This window comes from Thunnus maccoyii, chromosome 18 (assembly GCF_910596095.1).
Source record: "Thunnus maccoyii chromosome 18, fThuMac1.1, whole genome shotgun sequence".
In the NCBI taxonomy this organism is placed as follows: Eukaryota; Metazoa; Chordata; class Actinopteri; order Scombriformes; family Scombridae; genus Thunnus; species Thunnus maccoyii.
In genome coordinates this window covers 28,373,303-28,396,462 of record NC_056550.1, presented here as the reverse complement: position 1 = coordinate 28,396,462, position 23,160 = coordinate 28,373,303, and the positions used below count along the sequence as shown (strand labels likewise).

The 23,160-nt window shown below is 39.6% G+C and overlaps 1 protein-coding gene across 8 annotated transcripts in view; it reads left to right on the top strand.

Moving 5' to 3' along the window:
• Positions 1–23,160, top strand: part of LOC121884441 (caskin-2-like) — an 81,556-nt gene that overhangs the window by 40,212 nt on the left and 18,184 nt on the right. For all 8 annotated transcript variants that reach the window (XM_042393254.1, XM_042393252.1, XM_042393251.1 and 5 more), the window contains 6 exons: positions 4,747–4,844; positions 6,146–6,291; positions 8,985–9,080; positions 18,846–18,976; positions 21,443–21,551; positions 22,931–23,039. In XM_042393254.1, coding sequence (XP_042249188.1) covers positions 4,747–4,844; positions 6,146–6,291; positions 8,985–9,080; positions 18,846–18,976; positions 21,443–21,551; positions 22,931–23,039 — 689 coding nt within the window. The remainder of the gene's footprint in view (positions 1–4,746; positions 4,845–6,145; positions 6,292–8,984; positions 9,081–18,845; positions 18,977–21,442; positions 21,552–22,930; positions 23,040–23,160) is intronic.

Sequence of the window (23,160 nt, the reverse complement as noted above, 5' to 3'; positions counted from 1 at the left end):
TCTGGCGAGGCAAGCTGAATACCTTTCTGTTTCATTAAACATAACCTCCAGCTCTGTTCTTCTTCTGTCAATCTGTTCTGGATTATACAGTTTTATTTGTTGACTTATTCAGAGTGTTATTCTGTCAACAAGCTGCTCGACAAAAAACTCTGAGACTGTATCCTCCAGAGTTTAATGATAAAACCGCTATTCGTTTTATAAAAGAGAGAATGTTTATGGAGCAGAACAACCGATCCTTTAAAACAGGAAACTAATTGAGACCTTGTTGGACAAACCGACATGTCCAGAGGCAGCTGGAGTCAGGAGATAGAAACCAAAAGGTGGACCATACATCTCATGTGAAGTTCAAATCACGTGTTTGCCTCAGAGCGTTTTACAATCTGTAAAGTAATACAACATCCCTCTGTTGACCCTCGATTCCAATAAAGATAAACTCCCTTAAAAAAAACCTTTAACAGAGGAAAAAATGGAAGAAACCTCAGAAGAAGCTACAGAGGAGACGGACATAGAATCAGTATTAGTAGGTCTGTTTCCACCTGTTTTTATTCATATTTTCAATTTCCACATAAAAAAAACAACAGACGCTAAAAATTTGACAAAAAAATCGAAATATCTTTTTGATATAATATTTCCTTGAAACAATTCTTCATTTTAAAGAAGTTTCTTCTACAGCTTTGATGTTCCCCTCTTATATCCAGATAGCTGATTGTCATTGAACATCTCAAACTCAAAATTCAGAAGACGTCTTTTCACAATGTCTAACGGATCCATATCAACATTCGGAACATCGACCGATATATTGGCCTGGACCATTTATCAGTCTGGTGACAACAATAGAAAGAGTAACTAACGGAATTTAGTGGGTCTGAAAATGGTCGAATCCAAACCAAACATTACTGTTGTTCATCAGAAGTCTTCATCAGTGGCGTCCTGCTGCCAGACTACAGTCAGAGGAAGATGAAGAGCTCATGATTGGCCGGGTCTCTGCAGGAATGTGACACTATCAGCAGGAATGTCATCTGACGTGACGACCGGCTGTAACTCTCCCTCTCTGTCTGATACCACCACGGTGCATTCCAGTCTGCAGGGATGACACCAGCAGGAGGGGGCTGAGGAGGGGAGGAGGAGGTCAGGGCCTCTGTGGAGCTCCGTCTGAGGGCCTCCCCCCTCTCTTCTCTCTCCTTCTGGATGTCGAGTGGCGTTACTGATGAGAGGTGAGGTCACAGAGGGCCTAGTTCTCCCAGGGAGGGAGGGAGAGAGGAAAGACCTGGAGCTTTCAACAGGTCTGAGGATGGTCAGGTGAGCAGGACGGAAGACTGAAGGACTGAGGAGGAAGTGTCTCTGTGGTCACCTCAGAGCCGAATAATAACAGCAGGATACTAAGTTAACTAAAGCATCATTAGCTCATCCGTACACAAGTGATCAGTCCGTCATCACCATGGATGTATAAAGAGGACTGGATACAATGTCGGAGGCGCTGATTTACAGACGTCTCTTTCATAGTGTGAGTCCATGTGACGTTGTAATCACGGTTTGGTCGCTATGTCAGATTGGTTTCAAAGTCCTTCGCTGTTTCTTGGGGGTTTAATCATCACTCACGTAGCTAACTGGTCTTTAGCGTCATAAGTAACTGTTGCCATGCATAAGATGAAGCAGATATTCAGTCATATTTTATGTTTTGGATGTGTGATCTTGTATTTGTTGCTGCAGAAAACTTCAAACTTGCATGGAAGCCATTTATTTTGGATAAGAGTGTAAAGGTCACCTGAGTCTGTTTCTGTTACTGTTCTGTGTTTGATCCGGAAGAATTTTGAGTTTTTAGGGATATCCGTCTATAACTTTTTGTGATATAGGAGGTTAAGTGCCTTTTTGTGACATGCCACGCCCCCTTTTGGCTAATATGCGTGACATTTTAAACAGTTCAGTTTAGTTTGGTCCATGTTCAAATCTGTCTATAACTTTCTGAGATATCACGCTAACAATATCTGATAACAGACAAACAAACAAACAAACAAACAATCAGGGGTGAAAACATCATCGGCAGACGTACTGATCTGAGGGAACGTAGACATGCTTCCTTTTTTCCACCTAAAAACGCCACTGGACGTACGTAACATAAGTTATGTTTGTAACGTTATAAATGACTTACATTACTTTAAAAATACTGTGTGTAACGATGTCAATTAATGTAAGACATGATGTACATAATATTATAAATGACGTACATAATATTATAAATTTTGCATTATAAATTTCATATGCCACATTATGAATGACATATGTAACGTTATAAATGAGGTACGTGTCCCGTTTACCTGCTGGTTAAGATGCGGGCCACATAACCGCAACGTCTGCCTCCCCCTTAATGAAAAAAAAACTTTGTCTGTTGTCATTAGAAACGAGGAGCCTGGACTGTCTGACTTACTGATAATAAAGTCTCTCCATGTGAGAGTCTTCATTAGGAGCCTTCAGGGACTCTACTCAGACTAATTATCTCATTCCTCCAGTTCCACCTCAACACCAGCGGGACTCGTTGTTTCTCTGCACCGAGGTTCGGTTTAAACCCTCCCGACTCAGACGGGCTGCTGGTATTAAAGACTTTGCGATGACTGAAGGATTTCTTCTTCTTCTCCTCTTCCTGTCACTCTCTCCTGCTCTTTGTAACCTCTCTCAGTAATCCATCCATTACTGTTGGAGCTGCCCTCGGCGCTGTTTGTTACCGTGCCCACATGAATGACGTTACGCAACAGAGAGAAAGGAAGGAAGAGCAGCACTCAGAAGCAGCCCCCCCCCCTCCTCTCTGTCTGTATTCAGTTCTTTATTCTTTTATTTCTTTTCTCCTGTGCAGAGCTGCTCTAATGTCTGCGGCTGCTTGGTTATTTACAGACGACCACATGTAGCCTGTAGCTTTATTTCCTCTCCTGTCTCTCTGTCTGCTTCACATGTGAGGGAGGATGCTGCGACTTTATTAAGAACTAGAAACAGAAAATTAAAAAAAAAAACTGTCTGTTAAAGAGTTCCTAAATGTAGTTAATGATTATTAACTGCACTTAGTCATCTGTTGATTATTTGCTTGATTAATCAAATGGTTGTTCGGTCCATAAAATGTCAGAAAATGGTGAAAAATGTGAAAGATCAGTGTTTCCCAAAGTCCAAGATGACGTCTTCAAATGTCTTATTTTGTCCACAACTCAAATATATTCAGTTTACTGTCATAGAGACTAAAGAAACCAGAAAATATTCACATTTAAGAAACTGGAATCAGAGAATTTGGTTTCTAAAAAAAATGACTCAACCGCTTTATTTGTATAGAAGCCTTCATACAGGTTGAGTTTTATGACCACCTGATATGAAATGATGGAGATGACGGGAGCGCAGCAGCTCTAGCAAGACTCTCATGATTTTATTCCGACATTGGAAATTTGTCTGCGACAGTGAAATCGTTTGAAAAGTGGTTTGGTGTAAAGCGTTTAGTGGTAAAACTTTATTTTAACCGCCTTACTCAGCATATAAACCATCAATATTTATAAGACTCTATGATGTTGTTGTAAGTAGACATCAGGACATTTGTAAGTTTCCCAAAACATCTTTACTCTCAAGATGTAAACCTGCTCCGTACAAACTCATGTGTAGTTTGGTGCAGCGTATTTTTTCTTATTGTTACTGAACAATTATTGAAACTGTTTGATGTGAGGAACCTGTAACTAGTGTTGGTGTTCAATAGCAGCTTTATCAAGGACGAGTAGAACAAAAGCTGCTGTATCCTGTATGTGTGTATGAGTGATGTCCCTGCTGGTGTTTGGACTGACTGGCTGGATGTGAGTTAACAGGCAGGAGGAGTCAGGCGTGCGTTGCTGCGTGAGTCAGATGTGGACGTGCGGCTGGGAACACATCAGTCCATCAGAGCGTTAAAGTAACTCCAGTTTTCTTCTGTAGGTCTTCTTAAGACAGCAGCAGATAAACATTAATCTATTTCTTTCACTTTTGCTTTTGTGCTTTTGGTTTTGGGAACTGATGTCAGCTCCTTGTTCACTGCTTCAACATGTGAAGCACAAACACTGACACACCTGCTGTTGAGACTGTCGAGAGGAGTTTAGTGAACAGTAAAGTTATTTCATTCATCAGTTACAAATCACTGAATTTTCACTCCACAAATGTAGTTGTTTCAGTGGTTCCCAGTAGTAGAGAGTAACTAAGTGCATCAGTACAGTTTTGAGGTACTTGTACTTTACTTGAGTATTTCCATGTGATGCTACTTTATACTTTCTACTCCACTACATTTATTACTTTTCAGATGAAGATTTGACACAATGGATAATATAACAAGCTTTTAAAATACAACACATTGTTAAAGATGAAACCAGTGGTTTCCAGGGTGTCGTCGGGGTCACACTCAGCTCTCTGTGGTTAAAAACACTCTGACAGCATTTGAAAGGGTTTCTTGTGTTTACAGTCTGTATCTGAGGACTCTTAATGAAACCCTCCGAGTGTTTGATCTGATCTGATTTGATCTGATGTGATGTGATGTGGTGCGTTTAAGTGCTTCTGAGGGAGACGACTGCATCCGGCTGGGTGCGGTGGGTTACTGCAGGGAATTCTGGGAAACTCTTCAGTCAACAGCAGGGATTTTGTTTCCTGTTTCAGACGTGTTTCCTAATCAGCTCTCTCTCCCTCCCTCTCTCTCTCTCTCTCTCTCTCTCTCTCTCTCCCTCCCTCTCTCTGCTGTGACCTCTGACCTGTCGGCAGGTTTTCGGCGCTGCATCACGCCGCTCTCACAGGAACCACCGAGCTGCTGTCGGCGCTGCTGGAGGCTCAGGCCACCGTGGACATCAAGGACAGCAACGGTGAGAAATACACTGAACACGTTCTCCTTCCTCCTCAGTGAACAACGAAAAACAACAGTTTAGCCGCACTTCTTTTAATGTTTTCTATCGAACTTTGATAAAGAAAGGAGTGCAGAGTCTGCTTTAAGACACACTGGGAAATGGAAAAACCACACATGTGTCACTCTGAGGATGTTAGGAGTGATTTCTTGATAGATACGACTTCAGGATCAGGATCTGCAGGTTTTGAGAGATGCTGCCAATCAAATCAACTTTACCGTCATGTGCACAGAGAACATTTGCACTAAGATAAGATAACAAAACAGAGTTGAGAATTAAATATTAAACTATGAAACTTTAAACTATAAGCACAATATGCACAAACTTTGCAAGATAAAAACACAAAATTAGATACAAATGGTACATTAACTCTCAGACCTGCTGAAAAATAGCAACAACAAAACTGATGCAACAAAAGCACAACTTTGTGTTTTTTAGTCCTTTATCCATATTTACATGTAATTATATCATAATTACATGTAACATTATTTTGATCAGCGTTACTAATAACATCTTCCAGCGGTGTGAACCATCCAAAGTTTCTCTTTAAAACTCACTTTATTTAAATAAACAGCTGCTGAGAACAAATTTAATTTTCTGTCAAGTCACATGAGTCACATGACCTGGCTGTGTGTGTGTGTGTGTGTGTGTGTGTGTGTGTGTGTGTGTGTGTGTGTGTGTGTGTGTGTACAGTGTCAGACAGCATCAGCTGGTTCAGATCATCACAGCAGATTTAACAGCTGACGTGTGCTGCGTTCACTGCAGCTCGTTTCCATCTGTGTGTCAACCAGCTGGTGTACACACACACACACACACACACACACACACACACACACACACACACACACACACACACCCTAACCTTAACCTAACCCTAACAATAACCACTGACCCAAAAATCAGCATTTTACCAATTGGGGACAAAGCTTTTGTCTGCACAAGCTGCCCCCAATTAACAGGTTTTAGGTCTGATGTGTCCCTGAAAGTCACACACACACGCGCACACACACACACACACACACACACACACACACACACACATTACTGACACTTCTATTGAACTTTAATGAAGAACATTTACAGTGAGCAGAGTCAGACGTACAATAAGGTGACAGAGATGTTCTGAACTGATCTTAATTAATTGATTTTACAGAAGTGCAGCAGAATATGTGAATGAATATTAAAGTGTGTCTGTGTGTGTGTGTGTGTGTGTGTGTGTGTGTGTGTGTGTGTGTGTGCGTGTTGTGTACCGACCCGTGCAGGGATGCGTCCGCTGCATTATGCAGCCTGGCAGGGTAAAGCTGACTCGGTCCTGTTGCTGCTTCGCTCCGGAGCGTCGGTGAACGGAGTCTCGCTGGACGGACACATCCCTCTGCACCTGGCGGCTCAGTACGGACACTACGAAGTGGTGAGTTTACACTTCAGCACATCGTTCACTTCATCACCAGTTTATACTTGTCACCACTTTTTAAAAAATCACAACATCATGTATTAGCCCGAATATAAGACGGTATTTTATTCAGAAATTACATTTGAAGTAGTTTGGTTTGTCTTATATTTAAAGACGAGACAACATCAGATCTTCCTGCAGCTCCTACAGAGAATGTTGCATTATGGGTTGTTTGTAGCATTAATGTTGCTAGGCTAGCTAGTTTCTTCCAGTGTGTTTATAGTGATTCTGTTAAGCTGTGTCTCAAACCACATACTTCTGTTAGTACACTGTCATGTAGTACACTGTGTACACTATATATTCATTTTGACAGGATAGTGTTGTCTCAAATCAAACACGTCCACTGCGCACTCACTGGAAATGACAAATCACAAATTAGCATTAGCTAGCGTTAGCATTCGCGTTATTGTTCGCGCTATCAAATCATTACAGACTGCTAAATTAACCCAAAAAACATACTGATGGCTTATATCCGACAACAGTATAGTGATGCTTACTGCTAAAAAACACATGTATAACTCACATTTATATAATGTGGTGATGTTCACCGTAGTTACAACGTACTCGGCCGTCACTTCCAGTTTGAAAAGTGGTCCCTCCCCTTCTGCTACGTAGCCAAGATGGCGACCATTGAGAGTGAGAAGTATCCATAGTCCCAAACTCAACTTTTTGACCGTTTTGAGTGCACCATCCGGGTTCTCACAGTACGCTGCATTTCCCATAATTCTCAGTGTGAACGCACTTATGCACTCAAAATGTTAAGTGTAAGTACAGAAGTGAAGCGATTTGAGACGCAGCATCAGAGTCAGTCGGTGCTAAAAGTGTTGAATCTTCTGAAGGCTCGTGTGACGTGTTTTTCTGCCGCGGAGGAAATAAATTCATGACGAGTGAAAACGTTACTGCCGTCACTGAGGATGAGGAGCTCAGACAGACACAAAGATCAGTGACAGGAGACATTTACATTCTGCTTTAAATGGAAGCATGAAGACTCTTCTGTTTGGATTAATAGTAATATTAATAACAGGGAAACTTTCCCAACAGGACGAGTGTCAGAGTTGGAGAAGCGTCGTCTTTTAGTCGGGTTGATACAGTATCGATTGTTTATTGACTAAGATACAAAAAGTAAAGCTGTGTAAACACAAGTACACATTGTTGTAACTATGAACAGATTAGTCGATCAATAAAAAATTAATCAGCAACTATTTTGATCATCTTTGTGGGTTTTGATGCCTTTTTTTGACTTTACATGACTGAATCTTTGGGTTTTGGACTGACGGTCAGATGAAGACGTCACCTTGGAGTCTGGAAATCTGAGATTTTTCACAGTTTTCTGACGTTTTAGAGATTAAACGACTATTAATCACAAAAATAATCGACAGATTAATCTATAAATAATTACTAGTCGCAGCGATACACAAAACAATTGTTTTGTAGATTGTTGTTATAGTGTAATAATGTAAAAACACATTTCTAAATTGGAAATAGATATTCAAATAATATCTTAATTGCACAGAATTGGGACTGATAGAAGATTGAAGGAATGAATGCTCCTTGATATGTGACAAACTCTTCATAAAAGTAATAAATGGTCTTCAAACTTATCAAACATATCCTGGTTTTCTTTTAATAAGTATGTAAGTAATTGATTCTAATGCTAGAATCTGCCTGCTCACTGTTTAATACTGTTTAATAGCTGCTCACCACGTTTCCTCTCAGCTGATTCATCTGTCTTTGTTATTGAGATGATTGATGCTTCAGTGATGGTGTGAAGTTCAGGCACTGGTGCAGCTGTACTGGAGGAGTCTGTGTCGCTGGTGGTGAAGCTGGTTGTGACGGTTTGTTGGGATTCAGACGTGATAACGAGGAGGATTTAGGAGGACGGGATGTTTTTGGTGTTTTTAAATGAATCCTGAGCTCAGATCTGACTGTTGTTCTGTTGTTATTTAATCTGTTAGGATTATGTTGAATGTAGGTGAGTCTGCCCCCCCGCTGAGCATCATTCTCAGACAGATTTAATGTCGATGTGATCAGAGAGTCTGCGGCTTCTGCTTAAAATATTAAAGCTTGATTTGAAATCAAAATGTAAAACTTTAAACTGATTACAGTCTGTTTTGTTTGTTTTTCATATTTTTATGTCAACACTGACATTATTGCTTTTAGGGCAATTAGCTGTTTGGTCTATAAAATGTTGATCGGTGTTCAAATGTCTTGTTTCGTCCTCAAAGATCTTCAGTTTACTGTCAGAGAGACGAAAGAAACCAGAAAATATTCATATTTAAGATGCTGGAATCAGAGAATTGGACATTTTCCAACGATGAATCGATCACCAAAATAGTTGCTGATTAATTTAATAGTTGGCAACTAACTGATAAAATCAACTATTGAATTGTTGCAGCTCTAATTCATTTAAATGCTGGTTCCAAGATGTTAACATGCAGTTTTTTATTAGATATTTATTCCCATGTTATCAATGTGATATATTTTATTATCTTTATTATCCATATTCTATTTTCCTCGACTCTGCTACTTTACATTCACTGATTTCCTTCATCACACACACAAACGTTTCTCTCGTCTGTCACCTCTTGTACGTTTTCTTGTTGTTTCACTTTGTAAAATGTATTTAAAAGCTGTTGTTGTGTCTGTTTCAGTCTGAGATGCTGCTGCAGCATCAGTCCAACCCCTGTCTGGTCAACAAGGCCAAGAAGACTCCCCTCGATCTGGCCTGTGAGTTTGGACGAGTCAAGGTGAGCCAAATAAAATAATAAAATTATAGAGACGTTATTATCACACAGGATAATTTAGTTTAAGCAAGCAGTCGAGGCAGACGTCGTCCACCTAGAGTCCGGTTCTGCCTGAGCTTTCTTCTTGTTAAAGGGCAGACCTGCTCTATGTGAAAAGTGTCCTGAGATAACTTGTGTCCTTGTAAATGACTTTATTTAACACAAAATATTAAGGCTGCCGAGTCGCTGATGCAGTTGATAAGCCGCCTTTTTATCCACGTCATTACACACACGGAGCAACGCATGACACCCTGTAAACCTTTACAGACTCTTGTCTCTAAATACATACTGTGATGGAAACAGAGAGGAAGATGGAAACAGAGAGGAAGATGGAAACAGAGAGAAAAGATGGAAACAGAGAGGAAGATGGAAACAGAGAGGAAGATGGAAACAGAGAGAAAGATGGAAACAGAGAGGAAAGATGGAAACAGAGAGGAAAGATGGAAACAGGAGAGAGGAAGATGGAAAAAGAGAGAAAGAGGGAAAAAGAGAGAAAGATGGAAACAGAGAGGAAAGATGGAAACAGAGAGAAAAGATGGAAACAGAGAGGAAAGATGGAAACAGAGAGGAAGATGGAAACAGAGAGGAAGATGGAAACAGAGAGGAAAGATGGAAACAGAGAGAAAAGATGGAAACAGAGAGGAAAGATGGAAACAGAGAGGAAGATGGAAACAGAGAGGAAGATGGAAACAGAGAGAAAGATGGAAACAGAGAGAAAAGATGGAAACAGAGAGGAAAGATGGAAACAGAGAGGAAGATGGAAACAGAGAGGAAGATGGAAACAGAGAGGAAGATGGAAACAGAGAGGAAAGATGGAAACAGAGAGGAAAGATGGAAACAGAGAGGAAGATGGAAACAGAGAGGAAGATGGAAACAGAGAGAAAGATGGAAACAGAGAGGAAGATGGAAACAGAGAGAAAGATGGAAACAGAGAGAAAGATGGAAACAGAGAGGAAAGATGGAAACAGAGAGGAAGATGGAAACAGAGAGAAAGATGGAAACAGAGAGAAAGATGGAAACAGAGAGAAAAGATGGAAACAGAGAGAAAAGATGGAAACAGAGAGGAAGATGGAAACAGAGAGAAAGATGGAAACAGAGAGGAAAGATGGAAACAGAGAGGAAAGATGGAAACAGAGAGAAAAGATGGAAACAGAGAGAAAAGATGGAAACAGAGAGGAAGATGGAAACAGAGAGGAAAGATGGAAACAGAGAGGAAGATGGAAACAGAGAGAAAGATGGAAACAGAGAGGAAAGATGGAAACAGAGAGGAAGATGGAAACAGAGAGAAAAGATGGAAACAGAGAGGAAGATGGAAACAGAGAGGAAGATGGAAACAGAGAGAAAGATGGAAACAGAGAGAAAGATGGAAACAGAGAGGAAAGATGGAAACAGAGAGGAAGATGGAAACAGAGAGAAAGATGGAAACAGAGAGAAAGATGGAAACAGAGAGGAAGATGGAAACAGAGAGGAAAGATGGAAACAGAGAGGAAGATGGAAACAGAGAGAAAGATGGAAACAGAGAGGAAGATGGAAACAGAGAGGAAAGATGGAAACAGAGAGAAAGATGGAAACAGAGAGGAAGATGGAAACAGAGAGGAAGATGGAAACAGAGAGAAAAGATGGAAACAGAGAGAAAGATGGAAACAGAGAGGAAGATGGAAACAGAGATGAAAGATGGAAACAGAGATGAAAGATGGAAACAGAGATGAAAGATGGAACAGAGAGGAAGATGGAAACAGAGAGGAAAGATGGAAACAGAGAGGAAGATGGAAACAGAGAGAGATGGAAACAGAGAGAAAGATGGAAACAGAGAGAAAGATGGAAACAGAGAGAAAGATGGAAACAGAGAGGAAAGATGGAAACAGAGAGGAAGATGGAAACAGAGAGAAAGATGGAAACAGAGAGAAAGATGGAAACAGAGAGAAAGATGGAAACAGAGAGAAAGATGGAAACAGAGAGGAAGATGGAAACAGAGAGGAAGATGGAAACAGAGATGAAAGATGGAAACAGAGATGAAAGATGGAAACAGAGAAAGATGGAAACAGAGAGAAAGACGGAAACAGAGAGGAAGACGGAAACAGAGGAAGACGGAAACAGAGAGGAAGACGGAAACAGAGAGAAAGATGGAAACAGAGAGAAAGATGGAAACAGAGAGAAAGATGGAAACAGAGAGGAAGATGGAAACAGAGGAAGATGGAAACAGAGAGGAAGATGGAAACAGAGAGGAAGATGGAAACAGAGAGGAAGATGGAAACAGAGAGGAAAGATGGAAACAGAGAGAAAGATGGAAACAGAGAGAAAGATGGAAACAGAGAGAAAGATGGAAACAGAGAGGAAGATGGAAACAGAGAGGAAAGATGGAAACAGAGAGGAAAGATGGAAACAGAGAGGAAGATGGAAACAGAGAGAAAGATGGAAACAGAGAGGAAGATGGAAACAGAGAGAAAGATGGAAACAGAGAAAGATGGAAACAGAGAGGAAGATGGAAACAGAGAGAAAGATGGAAACAGAGAGGAAGATGGAAACAGAGAAAGATGGAAACAGAGAGGAAGATGGAAACAGAGAGAAAGATGGAAACAGAGAGAAAGATGGAAACAGAGAGGAAGATGGAAACAGAGAGGAAAGATGGAAACAGAGAGAAAGATGGAAACAGAGAGAAAGATGGAAACAGAGAGGAAAGATGGAAACAGAGAGAAAGATGGAAACAGAGAAAGATGGAAACAGAGAAAGATGGAAACAGAGAGAAAGATGGAAACAGAGGAAGATGGAAACAGAGAGGAAGATGGAAACAGAGAGGAAAGATGGAAACAGAGAGGAAAGATGGAAACAGAGAGAAAGATGGAAACAGAGAGAAAGATGGAAACAGAGAGGAAGATGGAAACAGAGAGAAAGATGGAAACAGAGAGAAAGATGGAAACAGAGAGGAAGATGGAAACAGAGAGAAAGATGGAAACAGAGAGAAAGATGGAAACAGAGAGGAAAGATGGAAACAGAGAAAGATGGAAACAGAGAGGAAGATGGAAACAGAGAGAAAGATGGAAACAGAGAGAAAGATGGAAACAGAGAGAAAGATGGAAACAGAGAGAAAGATGGAAACAGAGGAAGACGGAAACAGAGGAAGACGGAAACAGAGAGGAAGATGGAAACAGAGAGAAAGATGGAAACAGAGAGGAAGATGGAAACAGAGAGAAAGATGGAAACAGAGAGAAAGATGGAAACAGAGAGAAAGATGGAAACAGAGGAAGATGGAAACAGAGAGGAAGATGGAAACAGAGAGGAAAGATGGAAACAGAGAGGAAAGATGGAAACAGAGAGGAAAGATGGAAACAGAGAAAGATGGAAACAGAGAGAAAAGATGGAAACAGAGAGAAAGATGGAAACAGAGAGAAAAGATGGAAACAGAGAGGAAAGATGGAAACAGAGAGAAAAGATGGAAACAGAGAGAAAGATGGAAACAGAGAGAAAGATGGAAACAGAGAGAAAAGATGGAAACAGAGAGAAAAGATGGAAACAGAGAGAAAGATGGAAACAGAGAGGAAGATGGAAACAGAGATGAAAGATGGAAACAGAGAGGAAAGATGGAAACAGAGAGGAAAGATGGAAACAGAGAGAAAGATGGAAACAGAGAGGAAAGATGGAAACAGAGAGGAAAGATGGAAACAGAGAGGAAAGATGGAAACAGAGAGGAAAGATGGAAACAGAGAGAAAGATGGAAACAGAGAGAAAGATGGAAACAGAGAGGAAGATGGAAACAGAGAAAGATGGAAACAGAGAGAAAGATGGAAACAGAGAGGAAAGATGGAAACAGAGAGAAAAGATGGAAACAGAGAAAGATGGAAACAGAGAGAAAGATGGAAACAGAGAAAAGATGGAAACAGAGAAAAGATGGAAACAGAGAAAGATGGAAACAGAGAGAAAGATGGAAACAGAGAGAAAGATGGAAACAGAGAGGAAGATGGAAACAGAGAGGAAAGATGGAAACAGAGAGAAAAGATGGAAACAGAGAAAAGATGGAAACAGAGAGGAAGATGGAAACAGAGAGAAAGATGGAAACAGAGAGAAAGATGGAAACAGAGAGAAAGATGGAAACAGAGAGAAAGATGGAAACAGAGAGAAAGATGGAAACAGAGAGGAAAGATGGAAACAGAGAGGAAAGATGGAAACAGAGAGAAAGATGGAAACAGAGAGAAAAGATGGAAACAGAGAAAAGATGGAAACAGAGAGAAAAGATGGAAACAGAGAAAAGATGGAAACAGAGAGGAAGATGGAAACAGAGAGGAAAGATGGAAACAGAGAGAAAAGATGGAAACAGAGAAAGATGGAAACAGAGAGAAAGATGGAAACAGAGAAAGATGGAAACAGAGAGAAAGATGGAAACAGAGAGAAAGATGGAAACAGAGAGAAAGATGGAAACAGAGAGGAAGATGGAAACAGAGAGGAAAGATGGAAACAGAGAGAAAGATGGAAACAGAGAGAAAAGATGGAAACAGAGAGGAAGATGGAAACAGAGAGAAAGATGGAAACAGAGAGAAAGATGGAAACAGAGAGGAAGATGGAAACAGAGGAAGATGGAAACAGAGGAAGATGGAAACAGAGGAAGATGGAAACAGAGGAAGATGGAAACAGAGAGAAAAGATGGAAACAGAGAGGAAGATGGAAACAGAGGAAGATGGAAACAGAGAGAAAAGATGGAAACAGAGAGAAAGATGGAAACAGAGAGGAAAGATGGAAACAGAGAGAAAGATGGAAACAGAGAGAAAAGATGGAAACAGAGAGGAAGATGGAAACAGAGAGGAAAGATGGAAACAGAGAGAAAGATGGAAACAGAGAGAAAAGATGGAAACAGAGAGAAAAGATGGAAACAGAGAGAAAGATGGAAACAGAGAGGAAAGATGGAAACAGAGAGAAAGATGGAAACAGAGAGAAAAGATGGAAACAGAGAGAAAGATGGAAACAGAGAGGAAGATGGAAACAGAGAGAAAGATGGAAACAGAGGATGATGGAAACAGAGGATGATGGAGATGGAGGACAGTGCGATGCAGAGCGACTGTTTCCTTCTCTGAGCTCTGGTGTTAATTCAGTGAGTAAACTCTACCAGCGTCTCTACTGACGGCTGACAGCACCGTCAGCAGCCAATCAGGAGAGACGATCCGTGCTGCACTTGGATTTTGGACTTTTTTATTTCTCTGACTTTGTGTAAATCTGATGTTTTCACATCACAGCTGATGAACAGCAGCATGAAAACACGAGTCTTTCAGGTAAAACATGTGACTCATGTAGCTGTTATATCAGTTTAGTGCAGGACGGCTGCCCTGCAGGTGCGCTTGATTTGACTGTGACTGCGGTAACCGGGCGGAGATATGAGACTTTCTGATAGAGGGCTGTATCGAGGAAAGAAACAATAAGTAATAATGTTTTTCAGTACATATAAGAACTAAATACATGTAACGAGATAAATATAGAGAAATAGAGATGAGAATGGTCTGAGGTGCTGACTCTGAGTCGGGGACAGCCCTACAAAATACATTTCTGTTTGCTCAGTTTAACTTTTTTGAATAAAAACAGGTCAAATTTACTCTACAGTATGTATAAAATGTATATGAGGTTCACAAACATAAATAAAAAGGTGAAATATTTCCATGTTTGTTTGTTCTTGGTCACTTTTGGAAAAGTCATGAAGTTTCAGGCTAACTGAAAGTTGTTGAGGGTGTTTTGGCTGCTCTCGTTTAAAAACGGGTCAAACACTCAGTCACAGCTGGACAAACACACTCGCATACACTCAGCTTTGATTACGTTGCCATGGCTACATTTCCATCTCTGTCTGTAAACATCACTGTTGTCTTTGTATTGTCTCCATGTTTTTCTCTCACTGCTTTCAAACATTTTGTGGTGGAAACACAAACACAAAGTTCATCCATCCTGACCAGTCATTTAGTTTGATCTGGTTCAGGTTCATCTTATTCCTCCGCTGTTTTCCAAAAACTATTACTGTGTACTTGTGTTTACACAGCTTTACTTCTTGTAACTTAGTCAATAAACAATCAATACTGTATCAACCCGACTATAAGCCACTGCACTGGGTGACATGTTCCTTCATCATGAAGAGTTTGGTCACATTAGTTTGTTTAGAAACGGCTCCAAAGACTAATAACAGCATCATGGTTTCAGTCTCTAGAGAGCAGGTAAGTAAGTAAAGTAGGTAAAGTATATTTATATAGCACCTTTCAAAGTGCTTCACAGGCAGACACAAAATAAATCAAAGATAAACAGCAAATAAAACAAACAGGAGAAAAAAACAGGCATAAAACACAAGTTAACACATAAAATACCACATGCTGCCTAAATGTCTGTCTCAACAGACCTCAGACTTGTAGGGAGACTATTCCAAACCTTAGCTGCTGCCGACTGGAAAGCACGATCTCCCCGAGTCTTAAAGCGTGTCCGAGGGACCCTCAGAAGACCTTCAGAAGATGTTCAGAAGACCCTCAGAAGACCCTCAGAAGACCCTCAGAAGACCCTCAGAAGACCTTCAGAAGACCCTCAGAAGACCCTCAGAAGACCCTGGTTAGAGGACCTGAGAGCTCGGCTGGTGGTGTGGGGGTGCAGAAGGTCCATGATACAATGTGGAACCATGTAGCGCTCTATGAGTGAGCTCCAAGGTTTTGAAATGAATTCCAAAATTGACAGGAAGTCAATGTAGAGAGGTTAAAATCAGTGTAATGAGTTCTGCTGTTGAGTCAGCATCTTAATATAAGCATCAAAACTCATTGATTGGTCAGATATCACACCTACATTACGCAGACTAGACCGAGAAGACAAGGATAAACAACAAGTTTCTGCCTGATCACTGAGTGAAGATTATCAGGAGCAATAATCAAGACTTCAGTTTGATCTGGATCACAACCTCTTGACTTGATACTAAAGTTATTTATAATGTAACACAAAGTCCAGAGGTTGTGATCTGCTGCACAACAAGCTAGTGAAGCCGTAAACAGAACTGTGTTGCTGCACATGCTCATTTGTGTCTGTCTTAGGCCGTATTCAGACCAGGGCAGGTGGTGCGGTGAAAACGCCGGTCTTCCCATTCATTTGAATGGGGGTAGTGCGTTTTGGCTGCGGCTGTTTTGGCCGCTGCGGCGCTGCACCAGACTGTAGCCGAAAATGTTGAGCCAGAGTCAACTTTTGGAAAAACGCAACTTGACGTCACTGCAGCTGAAGGCTGCGGTGACCAATCACAGCCAGAGATCAGACTGATCAGAGCTGTAAACTCTGCCATGACAGAGCACAAAGACGTCACTAGGATGAGGGGAGGACATTTCTCTTTGTTTGGTAATATTAAAAGTAAAGATAGACTCTGCTGTCAGCTTCGTGACTCATTTTAAAAAAGACGACAGAGAAAGAGAGAGAGAGAGAGAGACAGCGGCAGTGGTTGAGCGAGCTAGAGAGTGAATGAAGAGAGGGAGCGCTGGTAGCGAGAAAGCCGGTGAATCAGATCAATAAAACGTCATTTTCTGATTGTTTCACAGCGGTTACGTTGTAGAGCACAAATAAACACGCCCACACCCCCTCCCCACCACACCTCCGCACGACCCTGCAGCTCAATGCCGCACTGCCTGATTTGGTCTGAATACGTCCTTACACAGAACTACTCTCCTGAGACTGAAAACATGATGCTGTTATTAGTCTTTGGAGCTGTTTCTAAACTAACTAACATGACCAAACTCCTCAATGATGAAGGATCTAAAAGTTTTTGTTGTCATCTTTGTTCTGACTCGTGTGAGTTTGTTAAATGAGACATGAAAGTGAAGCCTGATCCTCTCACAGCTGATCCAAACTTCACTGAGATATCTTTAGAGAGAGAGAGTGTGTGTGTGTGTGTTTGTGTGTGTGTGTGTGTGTGTGTGTTAAGGCGTCAGCTGCCACTCAGTGATGTCAGGGTGTGTCGGGTGTGTCAACAGCAGCTGTTGTGTTTCCACTCAGCTCTCCTTCTAAAACTGAGGCATTGATGGTGTTTATCGAGTTATTAACAGTCAGCTGGTGAGACGTTGTCAAGCAGCAGCTCCCGTCGTTGTTCTGCAGCCGTTGTTTGTTATTTGTTCACGGAAAATTAAACTGGCAGATTTTTTTGTTTAGATATTAAATTGAAATTAATCCACAACTGTTAGTCATTTTTAAGCAGAAATGCCAAATGTTTGCTGGTTGCAGTTTCTCAAATGTGGTCATTTAAAGCTTTTCTGTGTCTTACATGATCGTAAACTGAATATATTTTGGTTTTGGACTGTTGGACCCTGGTTAAAATACAACATACAGTGAAGGAGTTACAAAACATATAACACACACCATAAAATATGTAGATATACAGAATAAACAGAGTAATCACTGATCAATAAGCAGATGTGATCAGCAGAAAAATGAATAAAAAGAGCAGTTGATGTAACTTAACAAGGGATATGAAAACAGATGCAATCGATTCAAATTTTTAAGAAATAGTGATCAATAACATATCCTAAACCATATTCAACCAAAGACAATGATCCAGAAACTTAAACTGATGATTCATAAGATCCATGTTTATTATTTAGGCTCTGTTTTTACAGCATTATTCTCCCTCTGCAGATAGAAACAGTCAATCACCATCAAATAAAACTTCATCAATTTGGCAAAACTTTAAAGTACACATATTCTGCACATTTCCAGCTCTATATTTATATTCTGGGGCTCTACTGGAATATCTTTGCATGATTTCCAGTTAAAAACTCCTTATTTATCTTCTACTGGTCCTTTATGCAGCCCCTCAGTTCAGCCTCTGTCTGAAACAGGCCGTTTTAGCTCCTGTCTCTTTAAGGCCCCGCCTCCTGATGAGCCCACTCTGTTCTGATTGGTCAGCTTCAGGAAGCTTCCTCCGGCTCCGGAGGCTACGTAAACAAACTATAGTAGCAGGATTTCACTTCTTTTTCTCCTTCTTTACTCCAAATGTCAACTTCTCAAATCCATCTGTACATGTTGGAGCTGAACAACACATGGAAACACCTTAGCAACCACCTTAGCAACAATCTCAGCAACCAAGACTACAGAATGGACGGCCGTTTAAGGGCATGTACGATGAGCTGACATCAGCAAGGTAGAAAAACACGTCATAAACGAAGCGTTCAGGGCAGGTTGAAGCCCTGATTTTTGACTTGCAGGCAGCGTCTCTACTGACATTCACCTCTGGTTTAGGAACTTTGACCATGTTTAACATCTGACATCAGAACAAGATATAAATAACAGTAAACCACAAAAAACAGAATACGTTCCCTTTAAAAACTAATTAGTGGACTGATCACCTCACTCGCCTTTTGGTCCAGACTGAAACACCTCAACAACTATTTGATTGCCATAAAATTTAAAAAACTATAAAACTATCACATGTGTTGCCATATAATTTAAAACAGCAGGTCAAAGTTTTCACTTACGCTTTGAAATAACTGAACATCTACTTGATAGATTGGAACAAAATTTAGTTTTGTTCTCTTAAAAATGAACATGAGGTTCCAGCTGTGAGTCAAACCGTCTGCTGCCAAACATCTGGACTCATTTATGGTGTTTTGGGTCACTGCGGTATTACATCATTCACACCTGCAGGCGTCTGAGCTGGCTGCTCTGTGTGTTATGTTATGTTGTCTGCAGGTGTTATAATTGCAGTTTAGTCTTCATTTCACCTTATCGACGTCTCTCCTGACTCCTCAGGTGGCCCAGCTGCTGCTGAGCAGTAACATGGTCGTGGCGTTGTTGGAGGGAGAGAGGAAGGAGCCGACAGACTCGGCCTTCACCACCCCGCTGCACCTCGCCGCCCGCAACGGACACAAAGACATCATACGGTGAGATGAGTCTCAGGAGCCAAACCTCAGTCAGATTTTGGGATTTTTTGTTGTTGACGGCCTTTAAATTTAAAAAAAAATCACAATATGTTTGGAAAGAGTGAGGAGGATTTGGAGTTTTGTGAATGAAGTCTGGTTCACAGTGTTACATGTTAAGACAGGGAAGCATCTTAAAGTGCAGATCAGAGACTGAAAAGGTTTGAGCTCATTAAAAAAGTTTAAAATTTAAATTCACCACTAACAATATTTACCTCCAGCTGCTGAGAGAAATAATATATATATATATAAACATGTTAATATCTCACTTCAGTAAGTGGATTATATCAAAAGCTCCAAATCCATGTGCTAAAAAAATAACAACAATTATTCAGCAGGAGTTTAAAAACATTAAACTGAAACAAAAAAATTGTCTAATTAACTGACTTTATCCATTCAAGTCGTTTAAAATAAAACATTTGTAATAGTCCTTTAATAGAGTTCTGTGAATCTGCCACTTATCTGCGTCCAAGTCATGTTAATTGATTAATTCTTATATTACTGTGGATTATTATTATTTACAGCAGGGAAGTAATGATAAAAATATGATATACATGTTAATTAATTCATGGACTAAATAATTATTGGCCTTATTGTCCCTCCAGCACCTGCTGGTTCCAGAAGTGTTTTCCCGTTTTTATTTAAACGATATCCTCGATATTCCTGAACATGGAAACTCAGGACTCTCCTGGATGAAGTAAACCATCATATATGTTAATGTTCTAATTATTTCAACTTTGTTTCTGAGAAATCAGGTTTTGTCGTCATTTTGGCAGACAACTAAATATACTACAATACCCATGAGCCCTCAGCTGCCGTTGCTATGGAGAAGAGGCCAATCAGAGCAGGAGTGAATTAAAACGCTTCATCATTGCAGTTGTAAACAAAACATGGCGCCACAGATACCGAATTCGATCAAAAGTGACCCAGAAATGACAGAATTTGAAGCTCTGTGATTGGATGTTTCTAGCTGAAACGCACCTTGGGAGTCGTACTTAACTTCTCTCCTTCTGTTTTTATGTCCACAGGCTTTGTGTAGCTTTGACTTTTTATGAAAGAACCAGATATTTTCTAACACAGCTGTTCATCTTTTGTTCTGATGATTCAACCAGCAGAGTTTCATGTTGTAGAAGAGAAAACTGAGAGTCACTAACATCGTCTACATGAATGAACCAGAGACACCTGAAGTATCTCCTCCCACGTCACACCTCTATTTACAAGATCTTAGAAAATCTAAAATTAAATTTAGTGAACGTTGCAGAAACCTGGACGATCAGGGAGTCAACGAATACTCTTGCTGCTGTATTTCAAAATAAAAGATAAAAGAATAAAATAAAAAACAGCCTACTGAGTGAAACAAAGAGCAGAATCCACCCTGTAATGAGTCCCTAAATATGTATATATGTTCATGTTAAACACATGATTGTGTCATTGTTTGTGGACATTAGACGTGTGGTGACTGCGGTGATTCTCAGTGTGTGAGTGTGGATGTGAAGGCTGCTGTGGTTTGTGGCTGTTAACCACTGAGCCGGTGTGTTTGCACGGGGATGTGGAGCATGAACTCTGGTGCTGGTCGTGTGTGTGTGTGCAGAGCTCTGAAATCTGAAATCGCCTCCAACGTCTCCGTGACCCAGTTCAGTGATGCTCTCATCCTTGTTTCATGTGTGTGTGTGTGTTCTTAATCACACTATAGACGTTTACATGGACCTGCTGTGTAATATGTATATATTTTGCATTTTGTGTTGGATTTATACTCGAGTTGTTCTGTAGAAATAAAGTTTATGACTGTTATCAACACCAGTACACAAGCTACAACAAGCTGTTGCCTAGTGATAAATAAAACCAGAGTTATGTTTAAAAACCATTTAGGGCTTTTAAACATAACTAATGATTGTTTTCATTATCGAATCATCTGTTGATTATTTTCTTGATTAATTGCTTAGTTGTTTGGTCCAAGATGACGTCATCAAATGTCTTGTTTTGTCCACAACACAGAGATATTCAGTTTACTGACTAAAGAAACTGGAAAATATTCACATTTGAGAAGCTGGAATCAGAGAATTTGGAAAATTTCTTTAATAAAAAATGACCCAAAATAATTAATCAATTATCAAAGTAGTTGGCAATTAATTTAATGGTTGGCAACTATTCAATTAATCGATTAATTATTGCAGCTCTGAAACCCTTCATTACGTCTTCATTAAACCTGCAGCTTTCTAACAAAACCCAAAGCTTTGTTGGGACACATAAAAAGTAGAAGAACGTTTAGATCACAGGATTAATTGAATTTTTGAATTGAAATGAACGAATTTGGGGGATTTTTAACCAAAGTCTGATTGAAATCATCACTTCAGAGCTCAGTACAGCAGCTGCAGCTGTTTGCCCAGTTTCAGGACTCGCAGGCTGATGGTGTGTCTCTGTTTGTCGCAGGCTGCTGCTGACGGCCGGCATCGACATCAACAACACCACCAAGTCTGGAACGGCTCTGCATGAAGCTTCGCTGTACGGGAAAACAGAGGTGGTGCGACTGCTGCTGGACGTGAGTTCACCTGAACACTCACTATATACAGATACACCTCAGAGTTGGTTTAAGTTGTTTAATGCTGCAGTGTGTGTTGGTCAGCTGACCGCTCTGCTAACATTAGTCTCTGAAAGACGGCGTAGAAAGTTCACAGTATACTTCAGGTTCGTCTCGCAAAGGTAATATTTAGTCATTAAATCAAAAAATGCTTGTAACAGCTGCCTTTTTGGAAGATGAGCTGCCAGGTAACTCCAGCGTGTGCGTACTGTCGACTGACGGTTGAGTTCACGTTATTAACTAACATTTAGAAAATCGATTTTTGACATTTGAGTCGATTCAGAAGCGTCCACGTCTGCATCTGCAGCTTAGAATCAAACCTCTATGTTGTCCTGACGATTACTGCTGATAGAGGCGCCAGATTAGATAACTGAACTTAATTTAACTTAATTTAACTTAATTTAATTTAACTGAACTTAACTTAATTTAACTTAATTTAACTTAATTTAACTTAATTTAATTTAACTTAATTTAACTGAACTTAACTTAATTTAACTTAATTTAACTTAATTTAACTTAACTGAACTGAACTGAATTTAACTTAATTTAACTTAATTTAATTTAACTTAATTTAACTTAATTTAACTTAATTTAACTTAATTTAATTTAACTTAATTTAACTTAATTTAATTTAACTTAATTTAACTTAATTTAACTTAATTTAACTTAATTTAACTTAACTGAACTTAACTTAATTTAACTTAATTTAATTTAACTTAATTTAACTTAATTTAACTTAATTTAACTTAATTTAACTTAACTGAACTTAACTTAATTTAACTTAATTTAACTTAATTTAACTTAACTGAACTTAACTTAATTTAACTTAATTTAACTTAATTTAACTTAATTTAACTGAACTTAATTTAACTTAATTTAACTTAATTTAACTTAATTTAACTTAATTTAACTTAATTTAACTTAACTGAACTTAACTTAATTTAACTTAATTTAACTTAATTTAACTTAATTTAACTTAACTGAACTTAACTTAATTTAACTTAATTTAACTTAATTTAACTTAATTTAACTTAATTTAACTTAACTGAACTTAACTTAATTTAACTTAATTTAACTTAATTTAACTTAATTTAACTGAACTTAATTTAACTTAATTTAACTTAATTTAACTTAATTTAACTGAACTTAACTTAATTTAACTTAATTTAACTGAACTTAACTTAATTTAACTGAACTTAACTGAACTAAACTGAATTTGGAGGACCTGAAACCTCTGAAGTAAATAGTCTCAATATTTTGAGACTAATTATTTTTATACCAAAAAACAAAATTGGAGACTGAAAACAGTAAATTGAATTGTTCTTGTGTCGTCTGTTCAGGCCGGAGTGGACGTGAACATCCGTAACACCTACAACCAGACGGCCCTGGACATCGTCAACCAGTTCACCACGTCGCACGCCAGCAAGGAAATCAAGCAGCTGCTGCGAGGTCAGAAACACACGGACTCTGCTTCCTTCACTTCTGTCTTGGTTTTCTTTCTCCCCTTCAGAGCTCGTCTTCAGCTCTCTGTGCTGCAGATTCACCTGACGCTACACTATAATCTGCAATT